The sequence below is a fragment of the Siphateles boraxobius genome, unplaced genomic scaffold (genome assembly GCF_051911475.1).
Source record: "Siphateles boraxobius isolate OS27281-9 unplaced genomic scaffold, OSU_SipBor_1 9, whole genome shotgun sequence".
Taxonomy (NCBI): domain Eukaryota; kingdom Metazoa; phylum Chordata; class Actinopteri; order Cypriniformes; family Leuciscidae; genus Siphateles; species Siphateles boraxobius.
In genome coordinates, this window is record NW_027509219.1 from 26,021,548 (window position 1) to 26,041,377 (window position 19,830).

Genomic DNA, 19,830 nt, shown 5'->3' on the forward strand with positions numbered 1-19,830 from the left:
ACCCCCCTACCCCCCAAAGAAAAGACAGTAGTGTATAATGTTTCAAAAGCTTTCTATTTCAGATAAATGCTGTTCTTTTAAACGTTCTACTCATCATAGAATCCTGAAAAAAATTACATAACTGTTTTCAACTTCGATATAATAAAAAAACGTTTCTTGTGCAGCAAATCAGCATATTAGAATGATTTCTGAAGGATCATGTGACACTGAAGACTGGAGTAATAATGATGAAAATTCAGCTTTGCATCACAGGAATAAATAGCATTTTTAAAATATATTAAAATAGAAAACTGTTATTTTAAATTGTAATAATATTTCACAATATTACTGTGTTTTTTTTTTTTAATCAAATAAATGCAGCCTTGGTGAGCATAAGAGATCTTTTAAAAACATTACAAATCATTAAACATCATTTCAGCATAGTATTTAATAAACTATCAGCCTTTTTGTAGAACTCCACTAATATAGACATCTGGCTCCATCATCTGGTCAATAGCAGCACTGGAGTTGTGGGTGCAGTACATGTCGTGAGCGGTAGAAGGCGCTGCGGTTCGTTTTCCAGTCCCTTCTCCGCTCGCGCTAGGAATGTGCTTGCGTTGCGCAGGAAACCGCTAGTTTCTCAAGACTTACAAATGCGGTGGATGGACTATTAACCTTATTAAAGTCACATTTTAGTAGAAAGCCACTGGAAGAACATTTAATATCATAACTTGATAAAAACTTTCCCAACAGCCACCTGGAATATTTTTTTTGTGGAGTGGGTGTCGTTTATCGTTTATCTGAGGACTTGAGTTTTATATTTCACTCACCGACCGTTGACTTTTATCACACTGTTGTGTCAGTATTAAACCTACTTTACAAGTCTTTTTTTCGTCGAGAAAAGGGGATTACGCCTTGAAGATGTCCGTGGCGGGCTTAAAGAAGCAGTTTTACAAAGCCAGCCAGGTTTGCGAGTTACTTTTTTCTGTTGTTTTCTTCCATTGAACCGCAGTGTTGTGCCAGATAGCTTAGCATGCTAACGCTGCGCTAAACTTCTGCCCGCTATTCTGCATTTTAAAAGTGTTTTGTGTGTTTTTCTCCTTTTTGTATTTAACCGTTTCTAAATATTTACAAAGATAAATCGTGCTATTGTTAAATGTCATACCTTTGTAGAGTTAGAAACTGCTTGCTTTGTGTTTTAATGGTCTGTCTTGTCCTAACTTAGAGTCATTGCCATATTTAATATTTTTGACAGCTTTCATAAATAGTCAGTGTCACTTTATGCATTCAGACCTAATTAGAGGTCGCAATGTGATAAAATATGCAGAAGAGTGTCTGTTTTCTTTGCTTGGTATTGCAATACAACGCCCCCGTCCTTACAATATCAGTCCATTTGCCACGTTTACTGTTGTTAAATGAACCATTTTGCACTGAGCATATGCTTATGATCTACTCATGAAACAGGGTTATTTAAAATATGTACATGTGTATGCTAATTCTGTGTAGAAATACGCCAAAAATATACTGCAGCACCAGGCTTACCAAAGATTACCGCTGTTCCCTTTATTAGCATCTGTTGAATAATCACGTCTTATATGGATGTTGTGTTTGTACCTCTCTTGCTTATATGGTTCAAACTTTATGCTGGCAATATGTTATTGGAAAAATTTGACACTGTCACACTGGCTTTCATTTTACAAATGGGCAAATACGTCAACCATGTAATTTGACAGTGGATTAAATTAACCTGCATGTGTTTTATGCATGCACCATTTGGGTCATTCCTAGTATCTTTTAAGCTCTTTTAAAATGTAATATGCATATAAAATATATTGCATATTTGAATATGCTAATATGCATTGAAATTATTTCTATAAAAGTGTTTTGCAAGGTTTCAAAACTATGTTTTGGTTAAGCTTGGGTACGTCAGCTAATTATGTCTACTGGATTAAAAACAAACATAACACTCCAAGTAAAACTTGTAAAATGTGTTAAATTAAAGAATTATATAAATATGAATATATTAAGAATGAGAAGTTCTACAGAACGAACTCTATACAGAAAATAATTTAAACATTAAAATATTACAGGCTTCGTTAGCTACAACCTAGAAACATACAGGTAACACTTTGCAGGTCCCATTTGTTAACAAGGATGTATTAACTAGCTTTCATGAACTATATGCATTATGCAATATATAATATACGTTTTTACTGCATGCATTAATATGAGCAATACAATTGTACCTTTATCATTAATGTTAGTTCATAGTACATTAACTAAAGTAATAACAGATAAAATAAGAATTAAAACTCAATTTCAAATGCATTAGTAAATGTTGAATTAACTAACTAACAATAAATAATACTTCTACAACTTTTATTAACCTTAGTTAATGCTAAAAATGGAATCTTATTGTAAATTGTTACCATTTCATATAATTCCAAAGAGTCATGCTTAAAGATGGCCATTAAAATTTAATAAAGACCTTTATTACGTATATACATATAAAGCCTATGTATAGTCTCTCACTTTATTTGCTTCTATTTTAGAACACTTGATGATTATCTAATAAAAATAACAAGATGTATTGTAGTGATAAAAAAAAGAACTTAAATCGAACGCGTTACTGATTTATGTTTCTGTCGGCTGCATTCATGTCAATGTTGAGAAAGCAATCACATCACTAGCTTTAAATATGCAACTTCGTCGGCTAATGAATGCATAAAAGTGACCAGCTGGATATAAACTAATGCAAATAGATGGTAACAATTGCGCCATAAAACATTTGGGTCAGGTCTGCGTGTTTTTATCACATTGTTTTAACCGCTTGAGGTACTAATGTTAGAGACCTCACAGCCTCGATGGCAAACTGCTGTTTTTTTTCTGCTGATGCAGCTTCTAGTCAACAAATGAATTAGGCCTACTTTATAATGATATGGCAGTATGTACTTTAGTGTTCTGTATTCATACCGTTTCGCTGTCGGTGTTTTAAAGGGATAGTTCACCCAAAAATTAAAATTCTGTCAGTATTTACTCAGCCTCATGTTGTTCAACCCTGTAAGACCTTCGTTCATCTTCGGAACACGAATTAAGATATTTTTGATGAAATCTGAGAGCTGGATCACTCCTCCATTGGCTTCTTAAGGGATTGACACTTGCCAATCCCAAAAAGTTTTTAAAGACATCGTTAAAATAGTCCAAGTGACTACCGTGGCTCAATCTTAAGTTTATCAAGCAGCGAGAATACTATTTGTGCGCAAAAACAAACAAAAATAACGACTTTATTTAAACTATTAATTTCCTTCTCTATGGGCCTCTAGTCAGTTAACGTAGTGTGATTGCGTAGAGCTACGTCACACGTAGGCTCACTATTGGCCGACGCTGGTCATGTGGGTGATGCGTGTGACGTACAACAACAGAAGCTTACGCTACATCCCTAGTGAACTGACTCAAGGCCCACAGAGAAGGAAATGAATAGTTGAAATAAAGTTGTTATTTTTGTTTGTTTTTTGCACACAAAAAGTATTCTCGTCGTTTGATAAATTTAGGATTGAGCCTCTGTAGTCACTTGGACTATTTTAAAGGGATAGTTCACCCAAAAATGAAAATTCTGTCAGTATTTACTCACCCTCATGTTGTTGCAACCCCGTAAGTCCTTCGTTCATCTTCGGAACACGAATTAAGATATTTTTGATGAAATCTAAGAGCTGGATCACTCCTCCATACTAGTCCATAGGCTTCTTGAGGGATTGAACTTGCCGGCCTCAAAGTTATTGAAGACATCGTTAAAATGGTCCAAGTGACTACAGTGGCTCAATCTTAAGTTTATCAAACGACGAGAACACTTTTTGTGCGCAAAAAAAACAAAAATAACGACTTTATTTCAACTTTATTTCCCTTTAACAATGTCTTTAATAACTTTTCGGGGAACAAGTGTCAATCTCTTAAGAAGCCTATGGAGGAGTGATCCAGCTCTCAGATTTCAACAAAAATATCTTAATTCGTGTTCAGAAGATGAACGAAGGACTTACGGGGTTGGAACAACATGAGGGTGAATAAATACTGACAGAATTTTCATTTTTGGGTGAACTATCCCTTTAAATGCGCGTCTGAAGTGTCTGCGCTCTCCGTGTAAACAACTCAGCCATTGATAGTTTGTTATTTGTCCTCTAGAGGCCGCTCTCGCTCTTTATAATGCCAGCAGTCTCTTCTCAGCGCTCTCCTACTGTGTAATGACAGCGCACCTTCACAGTTGCTCCAGCAACGGACGCAACCCTGAAAAACTATCGTGTGGATTTTTGCCGATAACGATTGTTCCACCAATCAACTGTCGTCATCGATACATCGGCAAAACCGATGCATCGGTCGACCTATCAGGGGAACTCGCACAATGTCACCCCAAAACTTTGGTGTTTCGGGACCCTTCAGAAAGCAACACATTTCTGCATTTTTTAGCCATTTCTTTGGTAACTACATTGATATTATGTCAAATAAGAGATACATGTATTGTTTTTTGTGTATGAATGAACAAATAGTACTTTATCACTTTATATAGTTTAACTATAAAGGGTCATTCCACCGGTGGAGACATGAATATGTATTGAAAGTGGGTCATATATGTAGTAGAATAGTATCATAAATTTCTAATTTGGGACCTTCTTGGCCGATAAAAGGCAGAAAATGACTTTTTAGTGCTTGTTGATTGTAGACAACAATCCCCATAGTGCATTGCAATGCTCAGCTCCGCAGACCACTCCCACTACAGTAGCTAGTTTAACTGCAAGATATTTGTGCAATGAACCTGCCACGTTAGCGTGTTAACAAAATGAAAATAAAATTACTTTACAGAAAGACGACCATTTGACCCTGTAGGCTTTGGCTGACGTTGCCAGTTAAACTTAGGTATTCTAAAGTAGGTCTCCAGGACGCCGCTATCCATATGGGGTGCGAAACTCGGGTGAGCAACAACACACACATTGGTGTCATCCTCCGATTCCGTAGCACCGCTGGAATTCTCGGCAGCAGACAGACTCTTGTTCTGTGTCCATTGGCGCACAGTGAGAGCACAGGCACCACCAATCTGCCCCAGCTCGAGCCATTGCGGGCTCCTCGTCCGCGGCAGGCAGATCGTCTGCATCGGCTGTGGTGGCAGCAGCTTCAGCCGCCTCCGATTCCTCCATAGCCCTCAGCTGCTCGTCGCTATTCTTTGGCCCATAAAGGTAGCCACGAACATCCGTTTCTAACGTTACCATAACTTCGTCAAAATCCAGATCCTCCATAATGCATCCGCCTGTGTATTCAGTACCTTCGTCCATATTTTCAAAAAGTTTCTTCCGGTGAAATCAAACACACTGGCACTGATCTGATAGGTCTGTTAGCGCATTAGGTCCAACCCCCTATGGGCGGGTTTGAAAGGGTGGGAACTAGTGCTTGTAGTCTTCACAGAAATCTCCCCCATTTACACTTCCTCCTACAATGACGTAAATTGACGATTTTTGCGTCATTGTAGGAGGAAGTAAAAAAGGTAAATAGAGGATTTCTCTCATCTCAGGGGAAAATGAAAGAGTGTTGCACGACCATTCAATAGTATGACTGGATTTCTAACAATGGAAATCTTAATGCAAATGGGTGGAGTGACCCTTTAAATGGAAAGAGGAGTTTTATTAGCTTGCGCTCAAAGCTAATATCTAGGTCAAACCATTAGCCTCACAGAAAGGCTAGACTGCCAAAGAATTAAGCATGTGAACTGCAAACAATAAATGTTTTGTGATTCATTTAACAGTAATTTACAAATAAATACATCATAAATTGTTTTGTAGAGAAGATTATTTCATAAATTTCATAATTAACTTTTTTTTTAAAGTTATTGTTAACTTTTAATTAACATTTCTCAATGTGGGCACAATGAAAGTGATGTCATTAAGGAAATAGTTTTTTTTATTAATTGGATATTACAATTCTAACAGGATGAAAAGTGAAAATGAGAACAAAAAAACTATAAAATAATTATAAAATAAAACACTAGGCTATGTTTTGTTTGATACAATTTGATAATAACAAGGAAAAAATGAATAAACACTTGGAAATATTTTGAATTCATTTTTCTCATGTTAGACGTTCACAGTATCAGCTTGATCAAAGTAGAGAAATTACTTAAAATTCTCCTCTATTTTTTCATAAATATGATGTGATATGGTTAAAGAAAACTGACTAATATGGCGTCCATCCAATATATTAATACATATAATGGGAGCATGAAAGTGAACTGCATAACAGCAAAAACTCAGTTTGGAGAAAATTTAGTTTCAATATAACTGTCCAGAAAAGCTTTACTAAAGCTTGTCCATCTAGTTTGGCTAGATATTGTCTTATGTTGTGAATGGCAAAATGAAACAGAACCTGAGTGTGGGCTCACAGCAGGCAGTTTGTTGGCTTTAAATGTGCCAAAAGTCTCACTATGACCCTGTGAAGACAATCAAATGTGTTGTCAGGAAACCCTCTCCCTGATTTTGGCTGCTCTTCTCCCGGTGTTGTGAGGAGGTTCTTTGTCTGTGGTTTATGGTGTAATTAACTTGAGTAATTAACTCAACTTCATTCTTTTTATTTAATTTTTTATTAATTTATTAGTTTCTCTTTGCCACTGGTTGTGTTTTTCTTAGGGCACATGGTCACAGATGTAGGGGAAGCAGGTATGTCTGTCAGTGCTCGCTGATCTCAGCAGGAAGGGACAATCGGTTGCCCAATTTCCTGTCAGGAACATGTTCAGATCCCCAGTAGGGGGGTCTACATGAGTGGAGGAGTACAGCAGGGCAGAGGAAAATGGCCAGTGTTTGGGCCTGAGTAGAGTATGAATCATGCAACATTAAGGGGGGTTGGAGTGCTCTCGCCTGCTCTTCTTGGCTTTTTTTATTGGACTGCAGTGCTGCAGAGAACTCATGCCAGCATTCCAGAGTAATCAATACTTGACAAAGGCCGGACACCCTGCCAAAAGACAAGCTCTGAATACCAGTCACACCCTCAGTCCAGCCTTCCTCTAGGTGTGCTGTCCATAGATCTGTTTGAGCTACTTTTGGCGCTTTTCCACTGCATGGTACGGTACGGTTCGGTTCGGTACGGCACGCTTTGGCGCTTTTCAACTGCATGGTACGGTACGGCTCACTTGTGCCGCTTTTCCACTGCGTGGTACGGCACGTTATGGCTTGTTTCGGCTCACTTTAAATGGTACCACCTCTGTTGAGGTTCCAAGCGTACTGTACCGATACTAAAATGTGACGTGAAAACACTGCAGATCACTGATTGGTCAGACAGACAGAATCGTCACTACCAGCGTCATTGTATTTGCGAGACATCAAACCCGCTAGATTTAAATAGCCAGTAACAGCCACCGCTGTAGCACCTGTTTTAAAACTACTTGCTTGAAGAAAAAAAACTTCCAAAATAGAAATGGCTGAATCGTGGTCAGTGGATGAGAAGTGCAGACGTTCCTCTTGTTGGTTGCCGAGGAGTGGATAAACTATAACGATCAGTCATAATCCCACCCACTTTGAAGTGGTACTAACTGCAGTGGAAAAGTAACAGAGCTAAAGCGAACTGAGCCGTGCCGCGCCGCGCCGAGTCGGTCTACTCAGTGGAAAAGCGAAGCGAGCCGAACCGTGGCGAGCCGAACCGTACTGAGTCATACCGAGCTGTACCATGCTGTGGAAAAGCGCCATTTGAGATTGTCTTTTTAATGTATAGGCCTACTAGGGCTGCATGAGGAAAAAAACTGACGTTGTAATATTTAGTTTTTTTCTGCTATATAATGAATAATTCTAGGATGATTGGGGTGATTTTGTAGGGTAGTGCATCTGCAATTTATTTTTGTTAAAGCTACAAAAGGGATTTTCTGTTTTGTTGTTTGATTAACATTGATGACACAAAAAGCTACGGGTATATTCACTTTAGGATGAATGTGCGGTTTAAAATATAATGATTAGGTTAAACTTTGCAATTAATACGCAAATCAAATGCGTGCCGATCTGGGGGCAGCTGGCCCGTACGAATCACAGATCAACAACGATCCCTATAGCTACTTGACATCGCACATCCTGTGATTAGGCGTGTGACGTTATTATATAACCGTGAGACAGACGGTTATAGTTGAACACCGTCATTAGAGCTCTATAACCCCCAAAAGCGTGTTATTTTTTACCATAGAGAATGTTTAAATAATAATATCAGCTTACGAGGGAAACGGAGGCGGAGTTACTGTGCGTTCACACCGCCGCCGGCAAGAGCGGCAAAATTCGCTCTCGCCGCCCTGCCAGCGACGCCGTGGAAAGATTCGTGGACGCTCTGATGCTCTGACGTAGATCGAATGCTTGGTCTTTTTTTAAACTTAATTTAAAGGGGCCGCAAAGCAAACAAGCATGTCGATCGTTATTTTTGCAGAAAATTGATCGATGGAAAGAACTTAACAATTACAGTGTCATGTTTGCCATGTGTGTTGTGTGACTTTTGTGTTCATGGTTAAGTTATATTCTAATATACATTCGCGCAGAAATAAAGTGTATTAGCGCGAAAATCTTGCCTATAAATAGTGTTGCGCGCCTTATTATTAAATTCAAATGATCAACCTCTCCTCTATTTTGCTTGGGAACTAATGTGGTCGGAACCAAAGTTTAGCGACTGCGTTCCCTGGAATCCTCTCAAACGGAACACTTCTACATTCCGATTCGTTGCCGCCGGTTGCCGCCGAACCGCGTCATAGCTCATTACCATAAAGTTGACCAGATTTCAACTTCTCCTCGCCGCCCAAGGCGCGCCGCGCCGCTCTCACTGGAGCTCGCTGCCGGCTCTCATTGAAAATGAATGACTTCAGGCCACTTTGACGCTCTCGCCGGCGGCGGTGTGAACCCAGAGTTAGTGATGCTTCGGAGGCCGTTCGGAGGCTGCTACTGCTGGAGAAGATTCGGGAGAGGTCTCTGCCCCTTTACCGATCAGAGCGCACGCTGACACTGAGTAAAGCCTTGTTTATACTCGACGCGTCCACTTCTTTTAGTGTCTATGTAAACTGTCTACTGTGCACGAGCGCGAAGGTGCGCGCCGCAAAAATGAAGCGTTGGGTGCGCAAGACAAGCAAGACCCCATTTCGCTTGGCTGTGTGCAAGGTTTTTTTTTGTAACAGCGCGCGCGGTGCCGCATCCGAGGATGAACGACTTCAAGCCGAATCTGCCCGAGCATGTACGTCTCACCGCACCGGCACCCAGTTTGCGCACCTAAATTGCAATTCATTGCAAAGTTTTTTTTGCTAAGGTTTTGTTTACTGTGTTGATTTATTTAAAAGAAAGCACGTTCATTGCAAAGTTTTTTTTGTTTGTTAAGGATTTGTTTACTGTGTGTGATTAATTTAATGGAAAGCACATTCACTTCTAGTCGTCTCGCTGTTAATTTAAAATAAACGTAGAGCAAGTAGCTAATCAGTGCGTTGCAACACCCCAGACGACGGTTATGTTACGAACCGTCACTTTTGACTCACGTCATAACCATCATCACCAATTCTGAAACCGGCACACCCCTACCTGTGATGTGACTATTGCGGATGTGCACATTGCGTTATCGATGCTAAAGCGATATATTGTACAGCCCTACTGTAACACACCAGGGAATGTTTTGTATTTTGCTTTTTTCTGAGCAGAAACGGTATTAAGCAGTTAAATTGTACACTATAAAATTTTAGGAATAAGAATGACTGCTGTGATAGATAGGGCTCGATACCGTTTCCTGAACGATACTTTTCTGATATCAATTTTATGAATTTTGTTTTAACAAGATTACATATAACCTAAAAAAAAACATTTGGTTTTATTTTTTATCAGTTTGTTGACCTTTTTTTATGACTCATATAGGCCACTGAGGGGGGCGGAATATATGCCTTGCGCTCAAGCACTCGTATAAAGCTTGCCGCAAAGCAATGGCAAAAATAGCCTAATGATTATGAATGTATTGGGAATAAATAGCGGGACATTTTAATTGTTTATTAATAAACTAGTGTTTTCTGAGTCAGTGTTGACTACAAAGATGAAGTTGACGTTGCTGACTCGTCATCTCTGTAGTATAGTGAAAGCGCTCGCACCTGTAGAAAGAAATTCACCTTTCATTTGGATTACATAATCAGTAGGCGTGTAACGGTTTAAATTACTCACAATTCGATTTGTATCACAGGTTTAGGTCACGGTTCCGGTATGATTCTGTATGTGCTATGTTCAGGGAAAAGGAACTACTGTCAAATAAAAATAAAGAAAATAATAACAAATAATCTTATGATCATATTCAAGCATACAGCTCTCGCATTGAACAAAGATTACATAGAGTGACTGTTTGTCCACGTTTTAAAAATTTTCTTTTTTATTAGTGCTGTTGTAATGTATTGGGAACCCAGAATGTGTATCCATTAGGGGTGGAACGGTACACAGAAGTCACGGTTCGGTTCATACCTCGGTTCAGACATCACGGTTCGGTACCAGTTCGGTACAATGGAGGGAAAAGCAAAACAAAAATGCAGAAGGCAATTATTTTTATTTTATTATTTTTTACACCCAGTTCTTGCGTCTAAATTAGTTGCTTACATTAACTAAATGAGCCAACAATAGCAGACATATAAGCCCTTTAAATAAAAATAAATGGCCATGTTTTATAAAAAAAGTTCACAAAACTAAATAAAAATGTTTAGAAAATATGTAAGATAATGTTAATTTAGTTGTAGGTTACGTTCTCATATCCATTTTTTTTCTAATGTCACAAGGAATAATCTGGTTTACTGCTTTACACGATTCTTTAGTAGTGTGGTTTGGGTGTCCTAAAGTGTTAGTAGAGTACTAATGTACTAAAATAAACATTCACGAGTGTACCTTACTTCTCACTGCTGATTCTTGATGGTTTAGAGGACAATTACACCGAGTCGCAAACTGTCGTTTCAAAGAATAGTACACCGGCGAGCACGAAGTATAAATGCCTCGTCCATTTGGGAAGGCGCGCGCGGTCAGCGGAGGCTTGCGCTGCGAAGGCAGGCTAAAGTAAACAAACCTATTAGGGCAACAGATTTGGTGTCCCTAAAGGACCCGCGTATCTAAAAATAGTTCCGCATCACATTAATTAATTTGCTCGTGAGTTTTATTTATTTTTATACCGTGTATTCTCCGTGTTAATTCATGCACCAAACCGTGACGCCCGTACTTAAATAAAAATTAAATGAATTATATATTTTAGATGTTTTTAGTTCAGATATTCACATCTGAACAACATGTCTGTGTAAATTTGTTTTAACACAAATTGTGTTAAAACATAATATGTTGGATATCATTTTTTTAACAATAATCATGTTTGTCAACTTGCCATCAGCAATTATCATTAAAAACAATGCAAATATTGATATTAGTAAAACTCAATGTGTGGCTTTTGCACTTTTTAAAGTACACTTTTACACATAAATACCCTGATTTACGGTTTTATTTAGTTATAATAAAAAAAAATCTAATTTAATTTCTATCCGATTAATCGATTAATCGAAAAAATAATCGTCCGATTAATCGATTATCAAAATAATCGTTAGTTGCAGCCCTAGTTCATCCTTTGCTGAAACGTCTTCATTTTCATGGAGAACGTGGCTCATGATTGCTTAGCAACAGGGAGCCCTTTTTAAAAGAGAAACTGGCGCGGACTGCGCTTTACACGCAACATGTGAACGTCGATCCATGCACTAGCTGTTAAAGTGAGAGTAGCCTAAAATGTGTCTGTCATTATTGTATATAAAACAACAAAAGATAGCATTAATTGTAAGGAATCAGGATTAATGGCCTATGTATTCAAATTATACTGGACTAAAAGACTATTCCGTGTTATTTTACATTTGATTGCTTTTTTCCGTTTCTAGCATTTCTGAATACTAGTGTTAGACCGAAACTTTTCTCTTTATTTCATGTATTTATTTGTGCTACTTTTTTCAATTTAATTCAAAGATTGAAATCAAGCTTCCTTTTGTTGTGAACTAAAAAAAATGACCCCATTGTAAAAACACAAATACAATGAGTGAGCAAACATTTAGCTATACGTATTTTTTTAAAAATTGTCTAAAAAAAAAACAATTTTTTTTTTTAAGAATGACCTCCCATAAGAATGACATAAAGGGGGATTTCCCCCCTATTTTCCAAAACGAAATTCAGGCCCTGCATTAGTAACACATTTACTTAACATTTGTTTTGTTGTGTGAGGATTGTGCAAGAGGGATTGTTCTGAAATTCCTGCGTTGGTTCTGTAGAAGTTGACTCACAGTCATGCGTTCTTCTCTTCATTAGACTCACAAGCACAGCATTATCTATGGAGTGTGGACTTGGTTTCAGTCTGCGCCTGCTGGGTCTGCTTCGGCTATGTGGCCGGCTGTTTGTGTGTGCGTATTTGTGTCAAAGTTAGCAGTTGTTTGCATTCTTTATCAACAGTGTGTGAAAGAGCTGAGTCTCTGTCTTATCTTTTTACCTGCTGATAAAGCCTCTTTCAGTCATAAATAGTGGTCGACCAATATTGTTTTTTTGATGGCCGATGCCAATATATTAGAGAGCTGGGTGGCCAATGGCCGATATAAAGTCGGTATTTTTATATATATATATATATATTTATATTAGTGCTGTGCGTTAAACGCGTTATTAACGGCGTTAACGCAAACACATTTTAACGGCGTCAATTTTTTTATCGCGAGATTAACGCTCTTTTTGGCCTAGCAAACTTGTATTTTTTTCACATGCTGTTGCAACAACTAGTAACGTTAGAAAAACTACAACATCACACCGGATAGCTAGACCGGAAACAAAACAACAGGCACGCCGCACGTACTTGTTTGGGCTTGCGCGCCGGCCAAAGAGTAGTAGGCTAACGTTACGTTTTGAGTGGATGGCGCGAGCGCGATACGCCGATCTAGAGACGTGCACTCTCAACGCAATAGAGTGCGGCGCGGGACTAGATTTGATGGCCGAGTGCGAAGGCGGGCACGGATACGGGAGCATAAAACGATTCGCGGGACTCCCGCAAACTAGAAATATCTATGAATAAAACATAAAAACTAATACATTTTTATTCATATGTTGCAGAAAAGCAACAAGAACAACTAAAACAAAATAGAAACGATTTACAGGCCAGAGTTTCTTTTTATAACATGTTTGCAGCGTTGAGGGATGTAGCCAATCACAGACATATGTGTTGATTTCTTGAACGCAATGGCCAATCAGAAGCATTTAAAATAGACTCCCCTCACTGCTCAAAGCAGACTTTTTGTTCAGTGCTGAATTCTGTATGCTGGCAAATCCTCAAATTATAACAAACAAAGTGTATATATTATGGAAGATGCATTGTGCAGTCAGCTTCACTGATAATAACAGATGTGTGAGATTGCGATGAACTGATGTCAGCTTTTTAGGAATTATTAAGGGAGCGCACTTTGCTCGCATTCAGTCATGCCAAACCATGCACTCAGTAGTCTGCTTGCTTTTATGTTATAACAGTGGTTTGTGTGTTAATGCTTTAATAACAAATAATTTATCAGGAGCATTTATGCTGATGTGTATTGTGGCGACACGTAGGCAAAAGTATTTGGAGGTAGCCTACAAAAAAAGAGTCTAATTGAGGGCGGGAGCGGGACAAAAATGTTGCGGGCGGGAGAAAGTAACATAGAAAGTAGTTGAGAACGTCAGTTATAACGACCCACCAACGTATTAAAAAAATGGACGGGTTTAAATCGGGCTCGGGCTCATAATTACAGTTTATGTGTCGGGCCGGGCTCGGACACAATGCGCTCGGGTCGGGCTTGATTTTTTGGGCCCGATCTAAGCTCTACAATGGATGACTTCAGACAGAAACACATGGATACCACAGCTAAGAACAAACTTACTGCTGATCCACTTTTCCATGTTGATAAGAGCATTAAAATTAGAAAAAATAATGAGACAAATAGAAATCAAGGGACATTTAGAATAGATAAAAATGTGCGATTAATCGCGAGTTAACTATGGCATTAATGCGATTAATCGCGATTAAATATTTTAATCGTTTGACAGCACTAATTTATATATATAATATATATACTTTATAGACCCCAACCGATTTATCAGTCGATATGAGCCTGTTGCAGATATACCTTTATCAGCGTATATGACGCAGATATGCCGCTAATTAGGGATCCTAACCGATGACCCTTTGACCGATGGTTGACCGTCTCAACGTTAACCGATCAAAGTTGTCGGTAGTCGGTTAAAAAAAAAAAGTGATCTCTAAATTAGGCTATTATAGACAGTGGACTAAACGCTACTACAGTTAGCCATCTTATTCGAAGATATTTTTGTGTGAAGTGAACAAATCCCTCACACTCAATTTTTCATAACTCGCCTGTTTGTACTTAATAAACCAATAAAAACATTTGGCGCGAGGTCACAGCGTTTGCGTTGGGTGTTTGCACAGGTTTGCGAAAAGTAAAGGCTACAGGCTAAAACACTGGAGGTTAGAGCCAGGGCAGACGACAGGATGAAGCGTGCAAAGAAACGTAAGGTTAGTGTGTGGGACCATTTCACCAAAAATAATGATACAGTAAGTTGCAACTTGTGTGATACAGTGCTTGAATACAGTAGTAATACTGTAGAAATACATTACATCTACATTTCAGTGGTAACAGATAAGGTGATGATGATCATCATCTTTCTTTATATTGTTAGCACTAACGTTACCTCAAACTAAGCGGAGTCTCTTCGGAGCTGTCATTTTCTTAAATGAGACGCTGCAATGTTTCAAATGAGCTTCTAATGCTAGACTAACGACTTTATTTTCAACGCGATCACCTTGTACCCAAACCATTTCGAAACTAAGGAGCAATTTTTCCTCTGATTACATACAAGCTCCTCGGCCCCGCGTTTGCGGGACTCATGTTTCGCGCTGTAGGGGATTTAAAAAAAGTGACGTGAGTGGAAGCGCAGCGCCGGGGCAGTGTGTGTCTGTGTCTGTGTGTGTGTGAGCGGGAGGCAGAGAGAGATGTGAGAGGGTTGCGAAATTGCAGGCGCGGCTCGAAATGGCTGTTATTTCAAATAGCGTGGTATATTTTTTAAACTAATTGGTTAACCGGTTTCAACCGGCTAATGAGGCTCGGTGGTCGGTCAAGAAAATTTTTAGTTTTCGCCATCCCTACCGCTAATATGAATTTCTTTTTACAGAACATACAGTATATATATCGCGGATAAAATGCTTGTTAATTGTGTAACTACGTAGTTTGTCCAGCAGAGCACGTTCTATTGTTTGTTAATGGCGACCCATATCACTGTAGTGTCACCAGTCAACCCTTTCACTTCAGTAAAAGGAGGTCTCTACTTCAGACACGGTGTAAAATGCGCACACACTAGCTTCCACTCCACTGACAATGTATGAAACATGTACTGTACTATAATATACACATAAATAATATTACTACTGTATTATAATATACACATAGATAATATCGGCCGATATATCGATATCAAGCTTTTTTACTCCCTAATATCGGTATCGACATCGTCCCCCAAAAATCCATATCGGTCGGGCTCTCTTTGAATCAATATTTAATAAATTCGAAATAAATTAGAAAACAAATCCTTAAAATAAATATGCTTATACTTTAGATTGCAACTTCTTGAATCTGCAGTCCTATTACAGTACTTTTCACAAATAAAGTAGGCCCTAATTGCTTTAAAAATGTATGAATATGTGAATAAAAAGGAAGTAAACACTGTAACAGGTCACTCAGTAATCTGGTAATTTCGTGCACACTGGTAATCATATTTTTTCAAATAAACACAACGTAACGCTAATTTTACATACAGCACACAGTGAAAACCATATGATTATGACACAGTGGGCAACTGGATATAGGCTAGCACAGCATATTTAAAAATTAAGGATTTAAAGTTTTTCGATCGCGTCTCCTGTGAAGCTGATCTTCTGTTCGCACTCACTCACTTCGCACTGACCGACCGTCACTCGCAGTAACACGTTTATGCAGGCTTACAAATGCACACTTCACAAGATATCACAGTTGGATTCGATTAAATTCAAAAGGTTTTTGAAATTAAATGTTTATTAGGTATTCAGAGATTTGTTTAAATTATGTAGATGCACATTTGCTGACGGTAAATGATAAAGTATTTTAGCCTGATTGTTTGCCTTTTCTGTTACAAAACATATAAAAGCAACGCTTTACTTTTTCTCATACCATTTACTTTCTTTGCTTACTAGTTCTGTCTAACAAAGTATTAGATATTTCTGACAGAGATCGTAAACTAATGAAGATGGAGATTGTGAGTGAGCGCTGTGTGATCAGGTGCTGCCGTTCTCTTCTCAGGCGTTTCGCTGGTGTTCTTAGCGCCGCCCGTCAAAATAAAAGTCCCGCTTCCAAAAATGCCAAATATCGGCCGATATATCAGCCCTGGCGATATATCGGTCGACCACTAGTCGTAAATACATGTATACATAATGATGACGCCAGCGGACTGAGCTGTACAGTTTCATTCCGGGAGTGTCCGATTTAGATAATTACAGAACATCTGTTTTTAAATAGAAAGGTGGCACTGATAATATTGCCTTCATTTAGCCTAAATGTTATATTGATGGGAACTTGAACAAGTCAGTCTTTATCTGTTGCCCTAATCTAAGCCGTATCATGTTTTCTACCTAGTTTATGGCGTTTACTCTATCCAGTGTCTCTCACCATCTCAACATATTGGAGACATTTGGACGCACCCAATGACATGCCACAAAACACTGGTTAATTATTTATTAGTTTCCTTTGTTCCTGGTCTGCCAAACAAACTGAATTGCACAAATATGCAAACATCCTTGGAGGATATGGAGTGAAAAGGTCACTGCAAGCAGACACCTCCATGTCAAACACAGCAATACAGTTGTAATGAAGTGTTCTTGTGCTGATGTCTTTGGCTTAAAATAACTCTGCTATTCATCTTGATTCAATTGTATCAAGTTGTTCATGATTGCTCTTGTGCATGGTGGTGGTGTTAAAGGATTAGTTCACTCCAGAAGGAAAATTTACTCACCCCCATGTAGGGCTGGGCGGTATATTGGGTTTGTACGATATATCGATATATTTTTTTGAAACGATATAGGAGGAGGCAATACCGTTTCGATACAGTAGTTTGATATGAGCACATCTGAAAAATAGCGGAGGACGCAGTGTGAGCTGCTGTAGTGAAGGTAGGCTACATAGTACAATATGTCCCAAACATGACACAAGCTTATATTAAGGGACTCAAAAAAACTGGTAAGATTTAGTTAACAAGTTTAAAGCACCTTGCCTTGTCAGATGCTCTGATAGATACTAGGGGTGTCGCAATATACCGGTATTAAAGATAATCATGATATTCAAAGCTTGAAATATCGACATCGTGTTAATTTAGAGTGTGACAATATACCGGTATTGGCGATAACCGCAATGTTTAAAATGAATAGGACTTTTATGATAACATGACACGTATACTCCAGCGCCAGTTGAGGTGGCAGTATTGCACTCGCATCTATCAAATAAGAAGAAGACGCAGCGCGCGCCCGTGCAGCCACTCTGAGAAGAATGTTGTCTGAGCGATAGAAAGTAAGTTCGCCAGTATGGGAGTTCTTCGACTTCAAAGAAAACAGCACATTAAAGGGGGTCGCACACCAGACGAGAAGCGCAGAGAATTCTTTAAAATTCGAACACATTATTTTCTAGGAGTTTACACACACCATAGACATTAAAAGAAAGACACACACACACCGATGGCACCATTCAGCGTCTGTCCGCGGCACCAACGCGTTCTCATCCCAATGCGTCATATACGACGCTTTTGCCAAAGCGTACATATCCTACGCACATGGCACCCTTTAGCGTAAATATAACACGCACAGAGTATGGGTAGGTTTAGGTCTGGGCTAGGGTTAGGGTTAGACCACTAGGAGGCGCCTTCTGCCCCATATATATCTGCGTCTCATATTTACGCTAAAGGGTGCCATGTGCGTAGGATATGTACGCTTTGGCAAAAGCGTCGTATATGACGCATTGGGATGAGGACGGGCTGGCGGCGCCCAGCAATGGCTCGGATTTTCAGGTGAGATTCTCATTTCATTCAGTTAACGGATGCGCTCTGACTGAGGTAAAGTGTTCAGACTGCAGACTTAGCAATTATTGTATTTAATTGTACAGCACAATCATAACATAGTAGCCTACAGACATTATCTTAATTTCATAATGTCCTTAAGCAGAACAATATTGCTGGCCATGAACTGAGAAAGTGCGCGTCCGGTGTGCTTCACGCGGCGAAGAGCTACGCTTCTCGTCCGGTGTGCGACCCCCTTAAACCCAATCTGCAGAATGTGTAGCCATCAACCTTTTTACACATCAACCTTTTTACCCATCTCCGTGTCCATCACCCTGTGGATTACGCTATTTTACAGAGAGTAAATTGCGATTATTTTACTAATCATGGAATGGGAAATGTGACTAACCTGTTAACAGCGGGTTTCTGTTTTCATATGTTTAAATAAATGGTGATTATTAAATATTCTGTTTTCTTTGCTCGTCTTATTTTCATATTTTTGTACTTGAACTTGTTTTGTTTTGTTCAAATCTGCATGACTTGCACCGGCGCAACAATAGGTTTAAGAGCTTTTCAGTTATTCAGGAAACATTCAGACAGTGTTTCGCTCCAGTTTGAAACCAGATATGCTTCACATGCTTGTCTTAATTCACCAAAAATTATATTAAAATATTGAGAACACAAGAAGTAAAAATGCAAAACAAGAAAAATTAAATAAACAAAGTAAAAATTAATTTGACTGATTTGACATTTTTCCCCCCATGGTTTCTATAGATATCGCTATATATCGATATCGTGAATTACTTTGGCCACAATAACCGTGGTGTGAAAAATCTAACATCGTGACAGCCCTAATAGATACTGTTGCTGACTGAAAGATAAATACTTGCGCTGTTTTAAGGGATAGTTCTCCCAAAAATTTAAATTCTGTCAGTAATTACTCTCCCTCATGTTGTTCAACCCCGTAAGACCTTCGTTCATCTTCGGAACACGAATTAAGATATTTTTGATTAAATCTGAGAGCTCGATCACTCCTCCATAGGCTTCTAAGGGATTGAAACTTGCCAGCCCCGAAAAGTTATTAAAGACATCATTAAAATAGTTGCCAAGTAGCCAAGTGACTATTAGAGCCCGACCGATATATATTTTTGGGGGCCGATACCGATAAAAAAAAGCCTGCTATCGATATATCGGCCGATATTATTTGTGCACAGTAGCAATATTATTTATGTGTATTATAGTACATTACCAGTCAAAAGTCTGGGCACACTTTCCTATTGGTGTGTACAAACTTTTGATGGGTACTGTATATAGAATACACAGTATTTAAACAGAATAAATATATAAACGTTTCGCAATGATCACTCAAATGTGGTGATCAAAGACTTGTGTGACAGATATGTAATGGAGGCAGGGGGGTAATAGAATGAGAATGATAAATTTGAGCTGTTACCAAACTAGTTTGCATTGCATGTTATATTATATTCTAAATACTGTTGCATAATCTTCACTAACGACTTTGTCTTTTAATTTAGTCACGTTATATAAAACAACTTCAATAAATATATCAAGAGTGTCACTAACAAAACCTTATTATCTTCTATTTTTATTCTTAATTCCTCTAATCTCTACCAGTGGAGGAACAACTCAGATATTTTTACTAAAGTAAAATTAATAAAATCATAACGAAAACATTTTTAATTACATATGTACAGTACTTTTA

At 38.6% G+C, this 19,830-nt stretch overlaps 1 protein-coding gene across 4 annotated transcripts in view; it reads left to right on the forward strand.

Annotated features, from left to right (window-relative positions):
- The first annotated feature begins 543 nt into the window (after positions 1-543).
- sh3gl1b (SH3-domain GRB2-like 1b) overlaps positions 544-19,830 on the forward strand; it is a 35,020-nt gene continuing 15,733 nt past the window's right edge. For 3 of the 4 annotated variants that reach the window (XM_077224171.1, XM_077224172.1, XM_077224174.1), the window contains exon 1: positions 573-945. In XM_077224171.1, coding sequence (XP_077080286.1) covers positions 901-945 — 45 coding nt within the window. In that variant the 5' untranslated portion in view covers positions 573-900. Of the gene's footprint in view, positions 946-19,830 lie in introns of all 4 variants that reach the window. The other variant, XM_077224173.1, reaches the window with a different exon arrangement.